Source organism: Papio anubis, chromosome 16, assembly GCF_008728515.1.
Source record: "Papio anubis isolate 15944 chromosome 16, Panubis1.0, whole genome shotgun sequence".
Lineage (NCBI taxonomy): Eukaryota > Metazoa > Chordata > Mammalia > Primates > Cercopithecidae > Papio > Papio anubis.
In genome coordinates, this window is record NC_044991.1 from 4332149 (window position 1) to 4357422 (window position 25274).

Here is a 25274-nt window from a genome sequence, read left to right on the forward strand (position 1 = left end):
GGTTTCTCCCAGCGCTCTAGCCACCTGCACTGTCTCACGCTTCCACCCAACAGAGCCCACCTTAAGGAAAAGTAGTGACAACAAAGAGAGAAAAATGGGAACCCCAACCCTCTCTGGTCCACAGTGCCCCCATTTCCCAGGCCTCTCTGGAGTTGTTGTCCTGGTGCTGGCTGCACAGCACCACAGATTAGGGCCACCCTGGGTCAAATCTGAGACAGAAAAAACAACCCATGAACGCCCCCGCGCCTGAGGTCATTTTTCAAGTTGCTTTCTCCTCAGTTCACCTGCTAATATTTACATCCCAGAATGCTTGGTGGCTAACGTGATAGAATATTTCTACCTCAGTCCCAAAGCCACGATTAACAGGAAAATACTAGAAGCATCTGAGAGAGAGAAAGCAGTCCAGGCAGCCCAGAGCAGGCCTGTCAGCCAGGCCAGGATGTCCACGTGAGGACCACGAAGTGCTCCGTAGAGCCTCCGCAGCAGACCGCGATGGATGAGGGCAGAGCAAGCCCCTCTGTGATCGTGTCTGAACAGATAACAGCACAAACACCGTCCAAGCCACGGGACGTCGACTCCCCCAGCCCAGGTAACGGGTGACTACAGCTGCTTCAGTCACAGCTTCAGCCTCGCCCTGGGCTCCCCAGCCTGGAGACGAGGCTTGTTTAAGATCCCCTAGGAGAGTCAGGCAGTGGTTCATGTCTGTAATCCCAACACTGGCTGGCTGAGGCAGGAGTTCAAGACCAGACTGGGCAACACAGCAGGACCCCATCTCTACAGTTTTTAAAAATTAGCTGCTAAAAATTAGCACAGTGGCTCATGCCTGTAGTCCCAGTGCTTTGGGAGGCTGAGGCAAGATCACCTGAGGCCAGGAGTTCAAGACTAGCCTAGACAACATAGCAAGACTGTTTCTAAAACAAAATTAAAATTAGCCGGGTGTGGTGGTGTATGCCTGTTGTCCCAGCTACTTGGGAGGTCAGGGCAGGAGTGCTTGGGCCCAGGTCAAGGCTGCAGTGAGCTGTGATCACACGACTGTGCTCCAGACGGGGTAACAGAGGAAGACCTTGTCTCTTGAAAAGAAAACAAAAGAAACATCCCCAAGAAGGGGCTTGGGCCCAGGCAAGGTTCCGGCACAGGACAACATAGGAGCCGGGGACTGGGGAGAAGGCAGGCTCAAGGTGTTTGAAACCAGCTCAGGGCCTCGGGGAGGAGCCTCCCAGGTGTGAGGTGAGGGGACACTGTCCTAGGACCTGTATGTCACAGATTATCCTGGAACAACATGGGGGAGAGGAGAGCGAGGACTTTGCTTTCATTTGTATCACAAGCAGGGAGCAGGTATACAAGCATCCAGGTCTTGGCCCAGAAGATGTTCCCCCACCATCTTCATGGACAGGTGTGGCAAGTGGCTAAGGCCAGGCCACTGGGGCTACCTGCCTGCCTGCGCTCCTGGGGACCCCCAGGTCCTTAATAGGTCATCTGAGGGGCACAGCCTCTGGAGTGTGCCAGCCTTGGGTGCTGGGGAGGGTAGGAAAGAGGCCAGAAGAGCAGCCCGGAGACTTGGCCCCCTGGCCAGCAGTTTCTGCTGAATCTCTGAGGCATTGCACCAAAGCCTTCCAGAGTTGGCCAGTGGCCTTATGGGGGTGCAGGGCAGGCACCTGTGCATGCTGGAGAGGGGAGCACTGCCAGTCAGGAAGCAGTCGCCATGGAACCTGGGGGCCTAAGGGGCAGAGGCAGGTTTGTGCCCGCTTCCTCCACTGGCTGACACACAGGCCCTGAGGCTGGCAGGGCAGCAGAGCCCACTAGAGACTGGAGAGGGCAGCCTTACCCCTGCTGGCCTGGTGCCCATACCACCTTCTGCTTGGCTGCCCCTCCTCCCTCCTGCTCATGTTTCTGTGACCTAGGAGGGTTCGCCTAGGGCAGAGCAGTAGGCCCTGCAGGGGCTCTCCCACCCTCAGTTCCCAGGATGGAGGCCTGGCCACAGCCATAAATCGGGAAACCCTGAGCCCAGGGAGGCTCCGGGCTGAGCCAGCGAACAAAGGCGGCACTTTAGCTCAGCCTCCGTGCCCAGCTGGGCCAAGGATCCTGTCTGGTCCCACCAGCCAGCGTTCTGCCTGCCTGGTAGAGCTGGGGCCTGCCCCTGGCCAGGGCAGCACTGACCCCGCACCCCCTGCCTCCCCGCCCCAGCCCAGCAAGGGCCGCCGCTCCACCTCAGGCCCCGTTTCCTCACCTGGCCTGTGGGGTTCTGGCCCACTCCTCACCCTCAGGACACTCTCTGCTGCGTGGGGGGCCTAGGCTAGAAGGAAGGGCGCCCCAGGTCAGGGGACACCCAGTGGGGAGATGGGAGGAGGGGTCAGGATGGATAGTGGGTTCCATGGCAGCCCCCACCCTGACGCACCAGCAAGAACTCGGGCATCTGGGCAAGGCCCTCAAGACGCACCACCTGGCTGCCTCTGGAACCTTCCCACCCAGAGAAGGGGAATGCATCTCTGGTCCCCGCAGGAACCTGTCTCGAGGCACCAGCAACACGCTAAGGCTCCAGCCCAGCAAGAGGAAGGGAGCCGAGGACACTGGTCAGTGTCTAGGACCAGGGACCCCAGCCCTAGATACAGGGGCAGAGGATGGAGCAGCTGGGACCTCAGGGAAAGGAGCGCAGGTTGCCGTGGCAGCGTCTGCAGTCCACCTGCCTCTCCACACCAGGGGGTCAGTGATGTGGAGCCCCCGGGCCCCAGCAGAGGCAGCGGTCAGACTCTGTGTCCTTGAAAGAATGTTTATTCCACGCTGTCCCTGCAGCTCCCCCTGCAGGTCCCCTCGGTGTGCTCTGAGGTGGGAAACCCTCCCTGGGGGTGGTGAAGGGGAACTCGGGCCACCCCACCAGCCAGCAGATGCTCTGGCAGCCAGAGCCCCAGCCTGGAGGTGAGGCTCTTCCTGGGGCTCGCCGAGGCCCCTGCAGGCTTTTCGGACCCTTAACCAGCCTGGCTTCCTCTGCTTTGGGCAGCAGTAAGCTGGGCCCTTGGGGACCTGGACTGCTCACCAGCCACCCAGCCCTGGGCCTGCTCTCCAGGTTCCTTCTAGCAGCTCCGTCTCTGTCAGGGCAAGGGACGCAGGCCTGGGCCATCTTCTGGGCCATCACTGGGGTTCTCGATGGCCACCCCACCTCTGTGCTGGCCCTTCTGGAGTGTGTAGGCGGACGGCCCCAGCCGCAGGATCTTCCCGCTGCCCAGGCACTCATCCCCCTTGTAGAACACAGCAAACTGTAGGGAAGAGAGACCCTGGCATTAGGGGTGCCACAGGGAGCCAGCCCAAGGCAGGCAGGGGCAGAGTGGTCCCCTCTGGGCCTCGGCCCGTGCTCGGAGCGCCAGGCGGCGGAGCTGCCAGGGGAGCAGGGGTTTGCTGCTGCTGCTGCTGAACAGGAGAGGAGGGGCCTGGGGCACCCAGCAGCTTCACCAGGGAGGGTCTTCAGGGTCAGGGTACCTCTCCCAAGTGGGACAGTCACAGGGGCCACTCCAGAGACTGGCAGGTCTCTGAAGCCCTTGGGAATGTGGAGCTGTGACAGGAGGTAGTATGGTGGCAGCCAGAGGATGCTTCTGCTCCCCTCACCCCAGGTTCTCTCCCGCCACCTGCCCCTGGAGAGCCCTCAGGCCTGCATACGCCAGGCACCCATCCTCAGAGCTCCTACACACTCAGCCCACAGGGGCCCCAACCCTCTGCCTCTTTGAGCGCAGTCCTCATGCCCCTTCCATTTTCTGTCCTCGCTTCTAGGGCCCGAGCAGGAACTGGCTGGTTGGTGACATCAGAGTGGAAATCCTCTCACAGTTGTCACTGCGGGAGGAGCCCCCAGGGCAGGTCTTGTCGCACTCTGCCGTCACCAGCTGTGTGACCCGAGCACACCCTACTTCTGGGCCTCAGGCCCTTCCTCTGTAACCCAGGTGCCCTGGTATGGTGAAGAGCAGTGCAGTCCTCCTGGAGCACAATGAGAGCTGGGCTCACCCCCCACACCCCCACTCACCTGTCCTGTGGTAAGGGCATGCACAGCCTGCACAGCTGTCACCCACACGGTGCCATCTTGATTGAGGGTCAGCACGCAGGGCACTGGGTAGAAGAGAGGGGCCCTTGGAGGGGGCACAGGCCTTGCCTGGTCGACCTCAGGCCTCGGGGCCCCAGGGAAAAAGGAGCACCAGCCTGGACTCTGGGCGCAGCAGGACACTGCGGGACAGTGTACACTCTTGCTTCAGCCCCACACACTGGGGCCTGCCTGCATCTGCTCCCAGCACCCCCAGGCCTCGCTCAGGGCAGGCACAGAACACAGGAGTTCTGAATATTTTAGGTAATCACCAAATAATCTCCACAACGGGACTTTCCTACCCCAGGATCTCCCATCCCTGGCCCAAATCTGGCCTCAGGAAGCTCAGCTTCAAGGGGCCCGTCCTCAGGAGTCCTCCCATCAGTCACCTAGTGCCATCTGGTGGCGGAATCGGAAGTGGCACTCCATCATCTTGTCCCGGACCAGCGCTGCAGGCGGCTCCTCCGTGATCCAGTGCACGCGGCTGGTCCTCAGCAGGTCCCTGTACAGGGCTGGGTGGTCCCTCCGGGGAGCCTGCAGAGTGGAATGCGAAGGTGGGGACACCGAGGGGTACCTCACCCCAAGGCCGGCCTCGGTGTGGTCCCTGGGAACAACAGTCCTACCAGCACACACAGGTAACGGTGCCGGCACCACTCGCAGCGCTCCACCCACAGAAACTCATCACCGGCTGGGTCTTTGAATCCCCATTTCACAGATGAGAGACTAAGAGGCAGGGGTGAGATCCGAGCCCGTGACAGTGAATGCTGCAGGTTCAAGTCTGACTCAGGCCCTCCACCTGCAACCACCTGTGGGGCACTACCACGGCCACCCTCGAGGACTGGATTCTCTATTCACAGGGCCACAGTGGCCAGCCACACCACGGGCTTTTCTCTCAAGAAGGCCACCCCAGGAATCCCACCACCCCCCAAATAGCTGAGGAGGAAGGAGGGACTGGTAGGTGCGGGCTTCCCACAGCTGCCCTGGGACTGGCCCTGGTATGGAGGATCCCAGCCACCCTAGGTTGGTTCTGAGGCCCCTGCTCCCTGTCACCTCCTGGGATTGCGCCAAGCCCCGCCCCTGAAGCAGGACAAGGAGCATGAAGTTAAGGACTTTGGGTTCTAGGCAGGCACTGAGACCTGTCTAGGGACAGGAGGCCCTTGGTAACCCTTCTGTTCTTCTCATAGCAAACTGAAATCTAGATCATTTAATTCACTGGCAGCCAGGCTTTTCACCCCACAGTCTTCCTAGAAGGAGATGTCTTGGAATCGGCGGGTTGGGCCTACTGGCCCCCACCTGCATCTAAGAGAAGGCGCCCCAGCGTTCGTGTCAGAACACGCGCCGGCAGCCAGGGCGCTGAGAGTGGGCCTTCTCAGCTTTGCGCGCCAAGGTGGAGGCTGGGCCATTCAGGGAAGAGGCTGTGCTGAACACGGCCAGCAGCATCCCTGGCCTGACCCACAGATGCAGCAGCACCCGTGCCCCTGCCTTTCCACCCAAGTCGTGACAACCAAAAATGCCTCCAGACACTGGCAAGGTCCCCTGCAGGTGGGGTGAGCCTGCCCCTGCTGAGCAGCCCCGCTTTGAGGCCAGGTTCACAGTGGTAAGGGGCGCGCTGTGGTGGAAGGCTCAGTTTGATCCTGGCTTGGCCATCTGCACCTGGCTCATGACAACTCACTGGATCCTACCACGGCGGGCACTGTCCTTGGCACTGAGGCCATGCCCTCTCCACCGGATGAGCCACCCAAGCTCCGGGTCTCGCTGTCCTCTTTTGTCAAATTGGATAAACTTTGTGTACAGGGGTTCACTGATGATTAAGAGGCCAGCACACAACAGGGCCTAATGAATACCTTAAAGCCCTCCTGCCACCATGGCCAGTCCCAGGAGGATGCAGCAGGAAGGCAGGGGACCAAGGACAGGAACAGAGTTAGTCACAGGCTCCATGAAGCCACGGCTGCTAGAGGCCTTCTCAAGCCCTGGTCCATAAGCACTGCTGGCCGTGCCAGAACTAGCCCCAGTGCTGTCTCAAGGGCCGGCCCACTCACCACAAACACATTGCCCTTGACGCCGTCCTTCTCTACCACATACCAGGGCTCTCTCAGGCCACCGATGTTCGCTCTCTGGCCCAAGGTATACAGGAACCAACCTACAGAAAGACAGTTTCTCCATGAGGCTGGGCAACAAGTTCCATCCCACATGTCACGCCTCTCATCATGGAAGGCAGATGCTGGGAGGGCAGCCCAGAGCAAGTCCAGCTCACTAGGAAGCTATGATTCTCCAGCCACCAAGGCCAGCCCTGACCAAGCACCTGGGCACATCTCATCACTGTCCAGGCCTGGGCTGGACACAGGAACCAGTGGCCACCGAGCAGGTACTTTGTACCCTAGAAGGTGCAGGTTCCAGCTGTAGGAGCCCCTGACTCTAGGCCCAGGATGTGGCTGGGTGCCCTGTGTGTGACTCTAGGCCCAGGATGTGGCTGGGTGCTGTGTGTGTGACTCTAGGCCCAGGATGTGGCTGGGTGCTGTGTGTGATGCCAGGGGCCCTTCTTGCTGAGCCCATGACATAGCTACGTGTCTTAACAGTGTCCATCTCATATTAGCAGTAACTACATCAGGGCTACCCCCAGCCCCTCTGTGCACCCTCACAATGTCACAGAGCAGATGGCAAACTCACTGCCTCCCTCCCCTGCCGTGGTGCACACAGGCAGAGAGAACCTCATGGGATTTACCACGTGGCCTAGGCCGGCAGCCTTCTTCAGTGAACTGAACTGCAGGTAGAAACCATGAGTCATCCAACTGGCTCCTGCTGGGGCCAGGACTGGCAGATACATGGGCAGTTCTGCCTTGCAGTTCTGTCCCAGGCAAGGCTGTTACCTCAACCTGTCTCAGGAACGCCCAGCCCCGGCTCAGCTTGCCCTCTCCCTTCCACAAGAGGTGGAAGATCTCCAAGTGCAATTCGCCGCAAGGCACCACCTACACCCGCTCCCCTGGCCAGTCCCACAGCTCAGGCCTGCGCTGCGTCAAGACTTGCCTGATCATCACGCCGGCTGGCACATCCCCGCCACTGTACTAACCCAACAATGGCTGCACTCTGTCCCCACAACAGGACTGCACACTGCTGACTAACTCAGAGCCTGTCCCCTGACACCAGGCACAGCATAAGCTCATGCAGGCCTCACCGCAGTAAGGGTCTGCACGTGAGCCAGCAGCACCCCAGCCAGTGCGGGACGCCTGATCCCATCACTGCATGTGGTCCTTAATCATTCAGATCATGCCGTGACGTCCACCTCACTCCCTGAATCAGAGTGGAGTTTTGTGTAGTTTAACATTTTCCTTACACAGTAAGGAAATCATTCTTTTTACAGGGATTTGATACGTAACTCACAGAGTATAGTCCTTCCAAGTCAGAGGTGCGCTTTTCATGAACTCCAGCATTTCAGCTGAGGCCACATCTTGAAATGCAAGCCCTCATCAAGGCAACTGTTCCACCCTAGGCCATGCCTGCCTACCCCCGGCCACCCCACAGAGCCTTCTACGATTCACCAGCCAAGTGAAAGGGACGACGGGCACCCTGGTCTAGTCTCCCAGAGCTGAAACCCCACAGCTCCAGGCATTTCAGTTGACAAGTGGCAGAGTCTGCACCTCACCTTTATGTGTTCCCAGAACCTTATTGTCTTCTATGGAAATAAAGTGACCAGGTCGAGGCTGCAAATACTGGAAAACAAACATTTCATTATCGACGGAGATCCAGGGCCAGGGCAGACATGCAGCCCCATCGCTTTGTGTCAAAGACCAGCACTGACCTGAAGAAGGAAATGTTCAAAATTCCTCTTCCCGATGAAACACATGCCCATGCTCTGAAATGAGAAGATGGCAGCCGTGAGAGGACCAGAAGTGGGGGTGGCCCACACTGTACCCAGACATCCTGAGCGGGCCCCGGGGCTTCCCGGCCTCACCCCCCACCTTGCTTCCAGGGTAGGGGCCCAGCTGCCCACCAGCACCCTTGGCCGCCAGTCACAGCCGGCGCACACAAGGCCAGGACCTTAGAGGACACCTCACTGTCTCAGCCTGCAGGGTCTGACCCCGCGAGGCAGAACCTCACACCAGCTGCCCCGGGGAAGAAAGAAGGACCTGGGGAGAGACAGGGACCAGAGGAGGGGCAGAAAGCAGAAAAGCCAGGCCTGAAGCTAAGGCCTCAGGGTAGGGCTCCAGGGGAGTCAGAGGAGAGGTGCCTTCCTCAAGTACATCTGCCCCAGCTGGGGAGCCTGGGCGGCGTGCGCTCTCCACCGTGGCTCCAGCAGGGGCTGCATCGTTTACTCTCGGGTTTGTGTCTCTCAAGACTGCCCCTCCATCCCTGCAGCTCCCACCACAGAGCAATGCTGGAAACGGAAGACTAGAGAGGAGAATGGGGGTGGGCGTGCTCTTCAGGGAAGATGGCTCTGATGAAAGGTATAGCCGTTCCATTACCAGGAAGAGACAAGAAGGAGCGACAGCTCCCACCGCACCAGCCCCTGAAGAGGTGAGGCTCATCCCACAGCGCCCTCGCCCTCCATCCCCAAGTTCCTCCCACGGACTTCATCCTAGTTCCGCCAATGCTCTCTTTTTGAGACAAGTTTCGCTATGTTGCCCAGGGTGTCCTCACGCTCCTGGGTGCACTCGATCCTACCGAGGAGCTGGGGCCACACGCAGGCACCCCCATGCCATCCTCCTGGCTTCTCCTCGCCTCAAGGCCTTTGCACTGCCATTCCCTCATCTGGACTTTCCCAGCCCTCTCTGGGACACCGGATCCCCTCATCCTGCAGGTCTCAGGTTCCATGTAACTTCTTTTGAGGCCGTTTTTGGCATCTCCATTCCCTACTCTCAGACTCCACTGGTGCTTCCCGCCCAGGGTCCTCCACCTCCCTCTGTAGACATTTTCTAGGTTTACATTGATTGGCCTCCTGTCTGTGTCCCCCACTCGCGGGTTAGCTCCATGGAGGCAAAGATGGAACTCTGTGCACGTCACCATATCCTCGAGGCCCAGCAGCACAGCGCCTGGAACAGATGGCACCGAACGAGTCTGTGCCAGGCGAGTGGATGACAGGGCACATCAGCGTGCAGACAGTGGCAAAGCACCTGCCCCTCCAGGGGTCTCGGTGCTGCGTCACACTGCCTGGCACTCACCTGGCAGGCAGGCCATCCTAAGAGCACCCCACCAGCTGCGAAGGCTGCGGGGAAAGCTGCCTATCACAAGGGTCAGAGGAGAGGAAAAAAGCAAGGAGTCTCCTGTAGGCTGCTCCCGGATGTCAGCAGAGCCCTGTACCGTGCGCCTGAGCAAACTCCTCCATCTATTGCTCCAAGGTCGGCCTTTGATGTTAGGTCCTGGAGAAGGGGAAGTGGTACCGGACCCACAGGCCCAGCTGCTCCACGGCCGTGCAGTCGGGAAAGGGAAACAGGCACTAATCAAAGGAAACTGCTCACTCATACCTCTTTCTTCTGAAGCACATGATGAAGTCTATTCTCAGCAGCGATTTTCTTTACAAACTCTTTTGTTAATCCCCCCAGAGGGAAGATGGTTCTCCTGAGGGCATCCTGGGAAACCTGGCTGAGAAAGAAGGTCTGGTCTTTAAAGCTGTCAGCTGCCTGGAGGAGTTTTACCGCTGCCAAGAATAAAGAACAAAAGACGTTGCAGGAATAAAAATAATGATACTTCACTTTCAACAATGTCCTTCTGTTCCCTTAGACAGACTATCCCTAGCCTGTCAGAAGCAGACAACAACATTCAATAGCAACTACTAGGGAAAAGACCGCCACTGGGTTAATGTAAAAAAAATTTGTACCTCCAAAAAACACAAGGATTTTATATGACAAATTATTCCAGCTCATATTTCAGAATATAATATTTTCAAAGATGAAACGTCACATGAAAAAATGTTCTGAAGTGATAAGAAAAAAAAAAAAAAAAAAACACCTAAAATAAATTCAGCCAAATCTTGGAAAATGGAGTAAGCTAGCCGCTTGCAGAAAATTCTACTGACAGCGTCAGCTGTGGTTTCTTCCAACAACCACAGGATGTGTTCATGCCACGGTGGTTTCAAGAACTCTACACTTTCCAGGTTCACTGCTGGGCGGCCAGCACCAGCAGCGTTCTACCTGTGAACACATTAGCTTTCTTGGTAAAAAACATTTTTTGCTTAGAGTCTCAGCTGACATCTGTTAGGTGCCCCTGCAGTTCCTCCGACATTCCCTATGTGATTGTAAAGAGCCATTTCTGGCTTTAAGGCAATGGAGCAGAGGTGTGAGTAAACCTGGCCAGAACTGTCCAGTTTTCGACTTTCAAGTTCAGTGATCAATGGCAAAAAACTAAGACGAATGTCAGTTTTCTGGCTTCTTTCAATCTTTCTCATGAACTTCTCCTTTCGAGTTACACTCAGAGCACGCCACATGCCGTAACGGTCAGACAGCACACGTACCCTTCCTGGCTTGGCAGAGCCACGCGTACAGCACACACACTCTAGCTAGGGTTGTCCATCTGCTGCTTCCCACGTTAGCCATGAGAGGGAGAATTCTCCTCACGTTACAGAGGGGAAACTGGAACCAGCCCGGTTCATTATACATGACTCGCCCAAAGTGATGCAGGTGGAGGCGGCGCGAATGGAGGCTGCCCAGCCTCCCAACTCCCTTACTTGGCAGGTACAAACAGCAGAACTGAGCGACAAGCGAGACTAAGTTCAGCCAACCAGTCGCCACGGAAGTAGGGCGCTTTCCAGAGTCCACTTTTTCTTTTCTTTCTTGAGATGGAGTCTCGCTCTGTCGCCCAGGCTGGAGTGCAGTGGTGCATCTTGCTCACCGCAATCTCCACCTCCTGGGTTCAAGTGATTCTCCTGTCTCAGCCTCCAGAGTAGCTGGGACTACAGGCACGTGCCACCATGCCCGGCTCATTATTTTTTGGTATTTGTAGTAGAGACGCAGTTTCACCATGTTGGCCAGGCTGGTCAAACTCCTGACCTCGTGATCTGCGCCTGCCTTGGCTTCCCAAAGTGCTGGGATTACAGGCATGAGCCAGGCATGAGCCACCGCAACTGGCCTCAGAGTCCACTTTCAATCCCACACTAACTGCAGTCAAACACTGCATGTGTGTAAAAGCCTCAGAAAACTAGGAGCCATTTGCATTTTCTTCTAGTTCTGAGTCATTTTAAAACAAACTAAAAATCTATGATTTTCAAAAAAGCAAGCTGGTGACCCTAACTGAACTACTGTAGAGGAAAAGCACAGAAACGAATGAACAACATTTGGAGGAGGCTGCCTGTGCTCGAGCCTCACTGACCAGCCGGCGCCCGTGCTGGCTCTGCCAGGCCGGTGGTAGGACGCTGTGCGGGGGAAAATCGGTCTAGTCACAGGCCGGGCCTAGGAGCACCAGTCTCAGGTGCTGACCAACCCTGAGCCCAAGCCCTCCACTGCCCCTGCAGGTGCTCTCCCCACAGACCCAGGCCAAGCCAGGGCAACTGAAGAATGAAATGGAAACCTTGAGTGTGCCTACCAAACCAAGTGAAGGCCAAGACATTGTGGCATCATCAGAACTCCCACACGCCAAACACACTCAACAAAATGCATCCATCAGTACTATCAGACACTTCCTAGGGCACGTGGCCTATAATAAAGGTCGATGGCTCTGCAAGGCACACAGTGTTCTAGGAGGTAAGCAGACACATCTATTCAACATGGAAATTAACCCTCCATTTCCTCAGGTCCCATAAATGCACAATTACTTGGTGAATTCCACCCCGGAGTTCCCAAGTGGCAGGACTCTGCATTCAAACCCATGTCTTCCTGAAATGGGGGGCTGTCTTAGGGGAGTGGGCTGCTATTCTCTGGGCTCAAGTTAGTACAGTTACCTGATCACCCTCTGGCATAAGGAAGGAAGGAGAGGAGGGAACAGAGGGTGGCAGATGACTGTTGGCACACTCAGGGCTCCCTTGACCAAGCACAGCCCTGCCCCATCGCTGCAGCCTTCAGGATAGGCTCAGCAACGCTGAGGAAAGAACTCAGCTGGGGCCTGACCCAGCAGAAACAGCAGGGGCTGGGGAGTGAGCAGAAGTGCACTGCAATCCAGCTCTGCCGCCCGAGATACCTAGGTCAGGTGGCTTCATCCAGGCCTCGGTTTCCTCATCTGTGAAACGGGATGAGAGCACACACCTCATGGACTGCTAAGAGGGGCGATGTGAAATGTGTGAGGCCAGGCTTGGTGGCTCACACCTGTAATCCCAACACTTTGAGAGGCCAAGGTGGGAGGATCGCTTAAGCCCAGGAGTTCAAGACCAGCATGGACAACATAGCGAGACCTCATCTCTCCAAAAAAATGAAAAAGTTAGCCAAGCGTGGTGGGGTACACCTCTGGTCCCAGCTACTTGGTGGGACTCAGGTGGGAGGATCACTTGAGCCCAGGAGGTGGAGGCTGCAGTGAGCCAAGATTGGGCCACTGTCCTCTAGCCTTGTTGACAGAGACCTTATCTCAAAAAAAATAAAAATTTAAAAAAGAAATGTGTGCATGTAAAGCCCTGCCCCAGCCCCAGCCCCAGATACCCCTGTTCCCTAGATGGCAGGACAAGGCTCCCTCCAACATCTGAATTTCTGGACAGAGGAGCAATGCTGCCCTACAGGGGTCCTACACTGATGGATGCTCCCTGCAGAAACACGGCTCTGAGCTCCACTTGGTTTTTCACTCAACAATGCAGGGAATTCCTCTTTTCTACATACACATGTACACCAGAACAAGCCAGCAGCTTCCCAGCTCACTGTCTGCTATTGACTTTTTTCTAAAAAGGTGAAACCTGGCTCCCTAACACACATATGGCTACAAAGCCTGACTGCTGAGCCTATGCGATCCACAGCAGATCCTGTGCTCACAGCACATTAAAAGTCTGCCTAAACCGCATGCCCTTGAGAACTTATTGCTAAGTACAGGGCCTTGGCTAGACTGACAGCACCCCAATTATCACTGTCAAATATTTACCCAAATATTTTTGGAACATTCAAATCACCAACGCACAGTGTCTAGAGCTGGATTATCAATATCTGATGTCATTTTCCACCAGCCCTCGCCATAGCCGGCAGGGACATCTCTTACTACCCAATCACAGGCCCTGAGGGGAAGTGCCCTCTTGGTAACCGCACCTTTTCAAATGTGAATCCCATACAAGCTACTCTGGAGCACAGAGGGAGGGGTGGAAGTGATCCTCAGGCACAACCCACTGTCATTCCTCAAAAGATTTCACTCTATTCACAAGAATTCAGCTCTGATCTGGGCACTTTAACTTACCATTTCTAACTTCAAACCGATTTCGGAAAAGCCCTTCTGGCCTCTTAATGTGCTTCTGCTGAAAGACTTCTTCATCTTCCAGTGAAGTTCTTGCGTAGTGACCTGTGGCAATGGCATCTGCCCCTGTGAGGTTTTTAGAACACAAGGATCGGGTTTTAGACTCAAACTTGCAGGCCTTGATCAGCATAAACCAAGGCACAAAAGAAGAGTACAGACCCCAAGTCTTTAGGCTGACGGGCTGCGCAATCCACCTTGCCCCCAAACATGGAGATCCCAGGGAACAGAGGCACACATCCAATTCCATCAAACAAGCAGCCTTGGACTCTGAAGCTGATACAATCTTGCTACTTGAAGTGTTACTGCACTTTTAAGAGCCTTTCCAAAGTTAACTTCTAGCTTAAGGAAACTGTATGAAATGCACAGAAAGATTTAAATACAAAATATTCATTTCAGGGTTTGTTATAATACTAAGGGAGGCCAGGCGCAGTGGCTCATGCCTGTCATCCTAGCACTCTGGGAGGCCAAGGTGGTATGATTGCTTGTGCTCAGGAGTTCAAGACCAGCCTGGGCTGGTGAAATCCCATCTTTACAAAAAATACAAAAATTAGCTGGGCGTGGTGGCGCACACCTGTAGTCCCAGCCTCTTGGGAGGCTGAGGTGGGAGGATTGCTTCAACCTGGGAAGTCGAGGCTGCAGGAAGCTGAGATTGCACCACAACACTCTAGTCTGGGCAACAGAGTAAGATGCTGTCTCAGAAAATATATAAAATAAAATAAATAAATAAATAAATAAGCACCAAAATGGACCAAAATGTTCACCACTGGGAGAATGTGAAGTGAATGACAATGCACTGCCGTAACAACGGGGGTCCTTACGGAGAATCTTTACTAACACAGGAAAACGCCTGGCACTGTTCAGCAGGGTGAGGATGTAACACCATGATTCCACTGTTTTTACTGCAGAGAAACAATTGAAGAAAAATCTCAGGTCTATTCCTTTGATTCTGAGAGTGAAATTGTAGGTGTCATTTCTCCTCTTTTAAATTTTCTGTAATAAATATGTACTGTTTTCATCAGAGTGAAGAACCATATGCACACTGTTTCTTCTTTTCATATTACACAAAGCCAAAGAGCCTAACAAGGTGCATACGAGTCCAGAACCTTTTCATTGTGTAAAAATTCCAGATATTTGGGCCAGGTGCGGCGGCTCATGCCTGTCATCCCAGCACTTTTAGGAGGCCGATGTGGGTGGATCACTTGAGATCAGGAGTTTGAGACCAGCCTGGCCAATATGGTGAAACCCCATCTCTACAAAAAAAAGTACAAAAATCAGCTAGACATGTTGGTGGGCACCTGTAATCCCAGTTACTTGGGAGGCTGAGGCAGGAGAATCGCTTGAACTCAGGAGGTGGAGGTTGCAGTGAGCTGAGATCGCACCACTGCACTCCAGCCTGGGTGACAGAGTGAGACTCCATCTCAAAAAAAGAAAAAATTACAGATACTTAGTTTGGGAGAGACTTTTATGAAAGGTGCAGCAAAATGGATTCCATCCTTAACCAACCACACTAGCTCACTGTAAACAGAAGACACAGCAAGAATTAACTGCTGCATATTAACGACCTGAAAAAGGCACTTTAGAAACACATGATCTCATCTTGACTGAGTTTCTCATAGAGAAAACAATCCACTTTAAATCTATGTCCTTAAAGAACAGCCCTTATACTAGAAAAAGTGCAGGATGCCCCTGAGAAGTGCGGTGAGTTCAGAAGTCCGGGTGTCATGTCCTGTCATCCTGTGTTGCATGGTTCATGCCTTTCATCCAGGTGTGGAAATATTCACTACAGCAGTTCCTTCCACAGCGTGCCTGACAGCCAGTCACCTAGGGGCTCCCTAAAAAGCTTTTGTGACAGAGAGCTCAGTGCTTCCATTCCTGAACAGCTGCCTGCGCCTCCACCCCAGGAAACTCTTCCTCCTGCCAGTCCTAACTCTGTCCTCTGGTCACACAAAGAATGTCATCCTAGCTCACACACTTGACCACTGCCACTATGACCCAAAGTAATCTCAACAGTTCAGGGAGGACATATTTCCGGATACCCTGAAAATAAAAATCAATTCACATTCTATCAGTCTGTCACTCTTTTCCTGAATAACGGACACGGTCTAACCAGGACAGACCATGGTGGACGCGTCACTCCTTCCCAGACATTCTCTGACCATCAGGGTGAGCTCAGTCTGTGCTGACTTTGACAAAAGACATCACACTACTGGCTCAGTCAGCCTGGGGGCACCCAAATCCCCCAGATTTTCTGCACATTCAATGGCAACCAAGCTAGGTCTTTCCAATCTTGTACTAGGAGAATGAGTGAACCTAGTTAGCAAACTGCATTTATCTCTATTGAGTTTCATGTTTTTGGTGTTAGCCCAGGGTTGAAATTTAAGATTTTTCTTTTTGATTTTTTTGTTTTTGTAGGCATTTGTTTATTCCTAACTCCACAAACTTTCATGATCATCATCAACTCAGCTTTAGGTTGCTCGTATACTGAGTCTGCAAGCCTCATCTACATCATTGCTAAAAGCGCCGACGCTACTGGGCCCCTGGCTTACAATGGTATCTCGTAGCCACACACAGTGAGCTGCAGTGGAACACAGCAAACCAAGAAGCCCGAGCCAGAACGTCAGAAACTCGTTATGGTGACTCCAACGGCAGGCAACAGGAAAAAGAACCTAAAATTCATAAATCATAGCCACAGACATCAAGAGGTGGTCTACGCAAGCTATTCAGTATCAGGAGGTTCCACAAGAAGAAACTGGCTAGGCACAGAGGCTCACGCCTGGAATCCCAGCACTTTGGGAGGCCAAGTCAGGAGGATTGCTTGAGGTCAGGAATCTGAGAACAGCCTGGGCAATACAGTTGCGACACCATCTCCACAAAAAATTAGCCACGATGGTGGCACGCCTGTGATGCAGGCTACTCAGGAGCCTAGGGTGGGAGAATCTCTTGAGCCCAGGAGGTCAAGGCTGCAGTGAGTCATGATCGCACCACTATAATCCAGCCTGGGTGACAGAGTGAGACCCTGTCTCTAAAAAAAAAAGAAGTTTTAAACCCAAATTACTTACCAAGATTATCCACAGCATAATGAAAAAAGCAACTGAATTTGATGTGCTTGTTGCAAACTATGTCAGGATTGGGAGTCCTTCCTTTTTCATACTCATTCAAAAAATCACTAGAATAAAAGAAAATGACTTCAGTTCCAAGTGTGAAACATTCCTAAAAAAAAAAAAGTTCACTAAATTGCTTAATGTAGAATTTCTCCTTGTCATACCAAAACTGTAATTTTCTGCAAAACAGGAGCGCTTCAGTATAAAGCCACTGTCTTCGAACATTTGTTTATAACCTGCTGCATGGGCCACCTGACAAGGTGTTATTCTGTGCCAGCTCAGGAGCCACCGTCTCCGTGCAGGCTCACAGGGCCTGTGGGGTCAGGAGTGGGGAGTGCCCCTGCCTCTGGGACTCCTCCAACACAGCAGGGCTTAGGTGAGGAAGAGAAGATGCCTGAGTAACAGTAGAAATGAAATCCTCTAGACTTCCGCTGCAGGGCTGTGGTGCTATGCTACTATACATTGGCTTTCATCCACAGTTCCTGGCTTGCAACTCCCTTAGCCTGTTATTGTTTTGTTGTCATGCTAGGTGCGGTGGGCCTCAGGGACGGGCCTCACGGATGGGCCTCTGACCTCACCCGTTAGTCCTTTGCTATCATGCTGGGTGCGGTGGGCCTCAGGGACGGGCCTCATGGACAGGCCTCTGACCTCCTGCCCTCCTTTCACTGTATCTTTCTTTCTTTCTTTTTTTTTTTTTTTTTGAGATGGAGTCTTGCTCTGTCATTCAGGCTGAAGTGCAGTGGTGTGATCTCAGCTCACTGCAACTTTCACCTCCCGGGTTCAAGCGATTCTCCCACCTCAGCCTCCAGAGTAGCTGTGATTACAGGTGTGCAGCACCATGCCTGGCTAATTTTTGTATTTTTAGTAGAGACGGGGTTTCACCATGTTGGACAGTCTGGTCTCCAACTCCTGGCCTCAAGTGATCTGCCCTCCTCAGCCTCCCAAAATGCTGGAATTAGAGGCGTGAGCCACCGCACCCGGCCCACTGCATCCTTTTCTTTCTTTGTAGAGATGAGGTCTTGCCATGGTGCCCAGGCTGATACTGAACTCTAGGCCTCAAGCAATTCTCCTGCCCCAGCCTCCTAAAGTGCTAGAATTACAAGCACCTACCTTTCTGACTGTAGGTTTAAGACCCTCCCCAGAGACAGTCCCACTCTATATCCTGGGAGAAGGAATGGCGACGTCATGAAGCCTCCATAAAAACCCAAGAGTACTGGGTTCAGAGAGCTTCTGCACAGCTACACTTGTGGAGGCTCTTGGAGGGTGGCCCGAGGGAGGGTGTGGACACCCTTTCCCCATACCTCACCCGGCCCGACTCTTCATCTGTATCCTTTGCAACATCCTTTATAATAAACTGGTAAATGTGTTTTTCTGAGTTCTGTGAACCACTCCAGCAAATTATTAATAATCGAACCCAAAGAGGAAGTTACGGGAATCCCAACGGGAAGCCAGTGGGTGGTAAGTTCTACAGGCTCACACTTTCCACTGCTGTAGAGGAAGAGTCCATCTTGGGGATGGAACCCCCAACCTTTGGCATCCAGCACTATCTCCAGGTAGATGGTATTGGAACTGAATCAGAGGACACCCAGTTGTGTCCACGGCTTGGTGTATGGAGACAACCCCCCACACCTTTGTCACAGAAGCCTTCTTCTGTGAGGATGCCTGCCATGGTGAGAGCGGAGGAGAAACCAGTCAGAGGTTTCCCCGCACCAGGGCTCCATGAGCCATTCTGCAATCTCAGCCTGGGATGCTGCGCCACTGGGAAAATACACCAAAAATACTTTCCTCGCATGACAAACACACTTCTGAGAACGAGCAACCTCTTGGGTGCTTAAAGTGGATCAGGCCATCCTAATTCAGTGAATTTCTGCTCTAACAGACTGACTGAACATGAGAAAAAGATGCCATGATACCAGTAAGACTTACATAGTCTTCGAGGATTTACTTCAAGAGGGTTATGACACCTATTTTGGGAGTTTAAAAATGGGTGTATTTTTGGTATAAGTGATTTTTTTCATTTAACCTAAAACTCTCTATTAATCAACAAGGGTTAAAAAAAAAACCAAGGCTGATCAAGAGGGTTGTGTTATGCAGACAGATCATGGATCTGCACACGGTCAGAGGTTCCTTGGATGTTTTCCACTGTAGCAGGTACCAAACTGTTTTCCTACTTCTCGCTCCCCCAGAAGTTCATAAAATCTCATGTTGTTCCACGTTTGCAACAACACTTGATATTATTACACTCTTTCCATTTTGCTTTAATTATAAGAAAGCTGTCAGGAAGCTCATTAAACTATAAACTACTTAAGGCACAGTCTGTGTCTCTCTATGTCCTAGACCCAACAAGCTTTCTATGTAACAGTCATCAATAAATATTGAAGAGGTCGAACATTTAAATCAGTTTCTGAAAAGACATACTGTTAACCCTTTCCTAAACAGCGGACGGGAAGGTGTGTCGTTTGGCATTAGCAAAAACAATGGAGTGGCCTGGCCTCTTCTCTCACTGGAAAGAAGAGAAGCCTTTCCTGCACTTCGGGAGGGAGACAGCAGTTTAAAAGACTCAGCAGCTAAAACGTATCTGGACTCTGATCTGTGAAGGCCAGTGGGTCTTGAATGAAAGAATACGAAAGAAATTTCTGAGCTAGAGAGCCCTACTAGAGGAGTGAGTGTTTGGCAGGAAGACAGTGCTTTGACGGGCAGCTGGTACTGGGCGAGGACAGAGGGCAGGCTGGCTGGAGGCTGGGGCGAGCTCGGGGGCAGCCCCAGAGATGGGAAAAGAATCGCCTCCTCCTTTCAGTCTCTATCAAGCAGCGCCAGAAGGCGGCAGCAAGCACTGGCCTGGAAAGCTGGGTTTTAATCCCAGCACTGCTCCTCATTTGCCACAGTATTCAAGTCACTCTTCCTATCTGGCCTCAGCTGAGCCAAACTTCAAAAACCACATCCACGCGTACACTTTGAAAAAGCGGTGCGAGCAGGTGAAGTGTAAGCTCACTTGGATTCCCTGTTGTCACCTCAAACTCTACAGTACTCATGAGGAATCTCCTAAATCGGCTTTCCCCAGCCACCCAGCCTTGATCTTGAAATTCCTGCTGACTCCTCTCCTCTCTGGTCTCCCACACACATCAGTCCCTAAGCCTCATCACACCTTTTCTCAAAGAAAGACCCTGACAACGCCCCACCACCAGCACAGCTAAAGTACTTATTAAAGCAGATTCCAGGGCCACAACCAGACCTCGGTCCAGGTCTGTGTTTAACAAGCACCTCAGATCTACTGCCCGGTGGACTTGTCCTCTGGGTCCAACAAGCCAGCCCTCACCTTCCACTTCCACAATCCCTCCTCATGAAGTCCAAATCTGCAGCAACAGCACTTCCTGAGACTCTCTGCCTTTGGTCTTCTCCCATATTTATCCTATATTTGGCTGCCACACTCTTTTTTTTTTATGTCCCCGAGAAAACTGCAGAAGTTTTTAATGCATTTATCATGCGTTCTACAGATAACTTTCCCCAGGAAAATTCAGCCATCAGTTTTGTCCATGTTGTTAACATACACGGCACCCATATATCATAGCATAGAGTCACAGAGGGTTCATGTTCAAGCTCTTCTGTTGATTCTTTAGGTGACTATAGTCAATTTACTCAATCTAAATTTCTTTTTATTGTTATTTGAATAGTTTTGGGGGAACAGGTAGAGTTTAGTTACATGGATAAGTTCTTCAGTGGTGATTTATGAGATTTTGGTGCATCCATCACCCAAGCAGTGGACATTGTACCCAATGTGTAGTCTTTTATCCCTCACCCCAGAGTCCATTATATCATTTTTATGCCTTTGCGTCCTCACAGCTTAGCTCCCCAGACTCATCTTTTTAATAATGAAAATAAAAATAGCAGGCTGGCGTGGTGGCTCACGCCTGTAATCCCAGCACTTTGGGAGGCTGAGACGAGTGGATCTTCTGAGGTCAGGAGTTTGAGACTAACCTGGCCAACACGGGGAAACCCTGTCTCTACTAAAAATACAAAAATTATCTGGGCGTGGTGGTGCACGCCTACAATCCCAGCTACTTGGGAGGCTGAGGCATGACAATCGCTTGAACCTGGGAGACAGAGGTTGCAGTGAGCCAAGATCGCACCACTGCACTCTAGCCTGGGCGACAGAGCAAAACTCCATCTCAAAAAAAAAAAAGAAAAAAGAAAAGAAAAACAGCTATGTTTATTGACTGCTTACTAATATACCAGGCATACATACTATAACCTAATCTCAATTCTTACATAACCCTGTGAGGCATCAGTGTTATCCTCATTTTAAAGGTGAGAAAATTGAGGCTTAGAAAAGTCAAGAATCTCTTCTGGGTCTTTGTTAGCAGGAAAGAAAAAGAATTTTTTTCAACTAAAAAAAAGTCAAGTAAATTGCCCAGGGTCATATAATAAGCTACAGTCAGGACTCAACCCAAGGCTTTTCCGCCCCTAAAGGCCACTGAGGCAGGGGCAGCCTGTCCTGCGCACATGGCCTGCTATGTCAGACGCCTTCAACAACTGCCCGACATTCATCGCAGTCAGGGCTCACCGGAGGACAAGCCCTACACTCCTTCCACGCAGGAATAAAAGTCCAGCCAAACTTTACAACGGTCCTGAAATACACAATTGGCATTTCTTCTCCTCTTCATGCTGCTCTCAATACCCCATTTGGAGTGCCTTCTCTACTCCTTTGTTTCCAACCCCTCCACTGCCATGAAGCCTTCTTGATTACTCCACTCTGCAAATTTCTCCCTCCTCTGGGTTCAGTGATTGATAGTATCACTGGTACTTCCTGCGTGCCACGCATCACTATCACCTCTTGTGAAGATAATGTCCTCCCAACTAGACCACAAACTCCTACAGAACCAGGTCACAGTGCAGACATCTTAATGTTCCTAGATGTGGCACACACCTAGCACGCAGCACTTAATTATTGGGAATGTATTAGGTTTTATAAAAGTTTTTGTTTGTTTTTTGTTTTCAGAGGCACAGGCCATGTATCACCTAACTCTTTCTCAGAACCCCCTTAATGGCTGACCCACATAGCACACAGGCATTGGTGCTCACCTTCCAGGGGAGCCCTCAGCCTTAGCTCCCCCACCCTACCCTAACTGGGCAACAGAAACAGCTCAAGGCCCAATAAAGCATTAAAGAGACTTCAGGCAAGTGGCAAAATGACAGGAGTGAGACAGCTGGGTGTGCTGTGGGGTCCAGGCCTCGCCGCTAACACAGAGCCCCCAGGGTGGCTGAGGCCTCCTGCAGTCTTCAGCACCACCGTGGAGGGAGAGCGCTGGGCTGCACAGGCGTCTGGCTGGCTTACTACCGCGATCCTTCCATTGCAAGCATCCACAGTGTGAGGAAGCCTTCTTTGCGTTGTGACTTGCACTCACCTGAACACGTCGTTCCAATACTCCTTTATGTAGGACACTTTATGGAAAGGGATGTCTAAGATCTGGCAAACTCTGTAAGCATCTTCACAGTCTTTGTCGGCAGTACACACCCCATGTTCATCCAGTGAGTCCCAGTTCTTCATAAACACCCCTGTCACCTGGTAACCTGGGGGCGGGAAGAAGGTCAATTAAAGAGAATACATTAATCAACCTTCGGTAAAACGGCAGTGATTTCTGAGCTCTGAGAAGTTCCCCCTACGCTGTGCTCCTGTGCCTCTGTGCCTGGCCTGCCTGGCAGTCCCTGCTTTGCCATGTGGCTTCAGGGATCCGGTTTCCGTCTTGGTGCTTGCGTCCCCAAGATGAGCGAGGTGGTATTTTCTCATCTTTGTGTCCCCATCGATGTATCACCACAATGCCTAGCAGGAGGGGCTTAGCCAGTGTGTGTGGAAGACACGAAGGAATAGTCAAAACTCAACAGAATTTTTCAAAGCACCATTCGGTTATCAGAAAAGGAAACTCTTTTCAAAAGTTATTTCTAGTTACCATCTAAGACTTAGATTCTAAGTCATCAGTTATAAAGATAATTAAAATTTTCCTTTTTTTTTTTTTTTGAGACAGAGTCTCGCTCTGCCGCCCAGGCTGGAGTACAGTGGCCGGATCTCAGCTCACTGCAAGCTCTGCCTCCCGGGTTCCTGCCATTCTCCTGCCTCAGCCTCCCGAGTAGCTGGGACTACAGGCGCCCGCCACCTCGCCCGGCTAGTTTTTTGTATTTTTAGTAGAGATGGGGTTTCACCGTGTTAGCCAGGATGGTCTCGATCTCCTGACCTCGTGATCCGCCCGTCTCGGCCTCCCAAAGTGCTGGGATTACAGGCTTGAGCCACCGTGCCCGGCCTCCATATTTTGTAAGAGCTGTAACACCTAGTTTATGACCTACTTTCTACCTTTTCAATTGTAACAAAATATTCACCCAAATATTGGAAAGGCTAACTTTAGCCTTACACCACCTTAGCAAACTACACAGGTGCCAACCCTGTATGAGAAAGCTGGTTCTTTTCGGCAGGCTGAATGTAATGAAAGGGCAAATGACTGCTGAAGGAGGCTTTATATAGTACCCAAAACAACAGAAATTTGATGACAAAGCTCTGCCAAAACTGCACCATCACACGCAAAAGACCACCCCCATCCCAGATCAACCAGACCAATGTTGTCTACCTAACAGTCCAAAGCCCCTGGTACAGCATCTTCCATAATCAGGGCTAAACGTGCTCCAGGCTCCTCTCCTTCCATCTCCATCTGGCCAGAAACAGCCAACACTTGCAGGCCTCTGTGATTCTGCTCGCACTGCTGACTCTGCCGGGAGGGCCGCCTCCACCTCCAAGTCTCTGCTTAGTGACATCCTATTCTTCTTTCGAATTAGCTGAACACCTCCACCTCTAGGATGCTTTCCTCCACTCTCCCTTCCTCACAACTAGTTCTGCTTGTGGTCTGCCTACGCTTCTCTTTGGCACTTACTGTACCTACGATAATAACCATGGTCATTAACAACATAAACTAATAGCCACTTCTGTTTTCTGAGTACCTCGTACGTGCTGGGCACGTACTCATCAATATGTATTATGTCATCTAATCCCTCCAGTCACCCCGTGAGGCGGGAGTTAGCCGAATTTTACAGGGGACGGCTTACTTCACTCGCCCAAGGTCAGGAACCAAAGATGGCGCAAAGCAGAGCTCCACAAACGTTACTAAGTGAATGAGGCCTCCCGCGGGGAGCCACACAGGTGAAGTTAAACAAGCGCTCATTTCAGCGCTGGGCCCGAGGAATCCTAAGCACCCGTGGGGCTCCGTTTAGATGCCGGAAGAAATGGAAATACTTCTGGAGAAAACTTTGTCCTCCAGCGAGCAGAGAACACAAGAGACACTGAACAAGCAGACCCGCCGCGCGGCAGCTGTCCGTCTGCTGCTGACTGGGCAGGACAAGGACCTCCCACCCGGCGGCCACGGCGTGTGCAGAGGTCAGGCCTCCGGCCCGGCGATCCCAGCTCCCGTAACCAGTGTCCCCGGCCTCACAGGCGAATGTAGACGCCGCAGACCCGTGAGAAGCCCTCCCTTCCCCTCCCCACTCCACCCCGGCCCGCCGGCTTCTCACTGGGGGTGGGCGCGGGTGGAGAGGGGCGCTGAACTGCTCCCAGGTAGTCGGAGCTGCCGTCGCGCACACCTCCGACTACACAGGTGGAGGGCGAGGAGCCTCGGAACCGAAGTCAGAGGACGGGGTGTCCTCCTGCTAATCCGCGCGCAACCAGGGGCCCAGGGAGGGAGGCGACCTGCCCAACGCCACGAGGGACGGGGACAGGTTTTCGCGGACACATTCGCTAGGGGGCGGGCGGGGGTCTCGGCCGCCTCACCTCTTCGCCTCAGCAGCAGCGCGGCCACGGCGCTGTCCACGCCGCCGGACAGGGCACACACGACGTGCCTCACCGCCTGCATCCGTCAGCCACACAACTTCTCCACTTGCCACTACCGCCGCTTCCGCGCCTTGCCGGAAGTCCCGCCCCGGTCGTAGGGTCCGCGCTAGTGGCCCGGCCGGAAGCCGCGGCTACGCGCTCGCGTTCCGTCCGGCCCTCCCCTGCCCGGCGGCTGTGTTTCCCGAGCACCGGCCTGCGCTCGCCACTGAGACTCCACCGACCTGCGGGGTGCGGAGACTTTCTCGGGCCGCGAGGGGCTGGCTTTTCTTGGAGTCGCCGCCTTGCACCCCCCACCCGCGCCCCTTCCTCACTGCTCTTCTTCTGTGCTGTAAACCAAAAATAAAATTCTAAGCCCCGCAGCCAGCCGTTGGAGCCCTCCTGTCGGCCAGGGGCGTGCTAAAGGGAACCTGAACCGCGAGTTCAGACTCTGATTGGAAAAGCCGGGTGGGACCCGCCTCAGTAGACCCTCCTCCCTTTGGAATTCGGACCAGCATTAACGTTAAAACAGACTTAAGACTGTCTAGGCAGTAGGATACCGACGTGACAGACGGCAGGCCCTGAAAGATATCCAAGTATGGTGTGATCTCGGCTCACTGCAACCTCCACCTCCAAGATTCAAGCGATTCTCCTGCCTCAGCCTCCCTAGTAGCTGGGATAACAGGCGCCCGCCACCATGCCCAGCTAATTTTTGTATTTTTAGTACAGACGAGGTTTCACCATATTGGCCGGGCTGGTCTCGCACTCCTGACCTCAAAGGATCTGCCCACCTCCGCCTCCCAAAGTGGCGGGATTATAGGCGTGAGTCCCTGCCCCAGGCCCAGAAAATCTTTGAATTCACGTATGACCTGGAAGCCCCACCCCACCTTCGAGTTGTCCCACCTTTCGGGAACCAATGTTACAT

General features: G+C 53.0%; 1 protein-coding gene across 13 annotated transcripts; it reads right to left on the reverse strand.

The window, feature by feature from the left end:
- Window positions 1-930: 930 nt before the first annotated feature.
- TRMU (tRNA 5-methylaminomethyl-2-thiouridylate methyltransferase) lies at window positions 931-24838 on the reverse strand. 13 transcript variants are annotated; one of them, XR_002515421.2, is made up of 13 exons: window positions 23124-24027; window positions 21912-22077; window positions 16468-16574; window positions 13352-13474; window positions 9520-9692; window positions 7857-7910; window positions 7701-7767; window positions 6100-6200; window positions 4450-4594; window positions 4007-4203; window positions 3032-3251; window positions 2228-2293; window positions 931-1070 (listed from the first exon to the last, which is right to left on the reverse strand). XR_002515421.2 is itself a non-coding variant. In XM_003905711.5 (11 exons), the coding sequence occupies exons 1-11, from the start codon at window positions 24393-24395 to the stop codon at window positions 3087-3089; spliced, it is 1266 nt and encodes a 421-aa protein (XP_003905760.2). In that variant the 5' UTR covers window positions 24396-24838; the 3' UTR covers window positions 2752-3086. The 13 variants fall into 13 exon arrangements, 10 of the variants coding, with proteins under 10 accessions (XP_003905760.2, XP_021777363.2, XP_009215776.2 ...); XR_002515422.2 differs by lacking the exon at window positions 2228-2293 and having other exon boundaries at window positions 932-1070; XM_003905711.5 differs by lacking the exons at window positions 931-1070; window positions 2228-2293; window positions 23124-24027 and adding an exon at window positions 24314-24838 and having other exon boundaries at window positions 2752-3251; window positions 4007-4089.
- Between the last annotated feature and the right edge of the window lie 436 nt (window positions 24839-25274).

Excerpts from the sequence above, each read along its gene's own strand:
- TRMU (XM_021921670.2), bottom strand. The coding sequence starts at position 23,307 with ATGTCACTAAGCAGAGACTTGGAGGTGGAGGCGGCCCTCCCGGCAGAG. Across the intron at positions 9,693-13,351 it reads TCGGTTTGAAGTTAGAAATG|CGGTAAAACTCCTCCAGGCA; the intron begins GTAAGTTAAAGT and ends TATTCTTGGCAG. Across the intron at positions 7,911-9,519 it reads ATGTGCTTCAGAAGAAAGAG|AGCATGGGCATGTGTTTCAT; the intron begins GTATGAGTGAGC and ends TTCTCATTTCAG.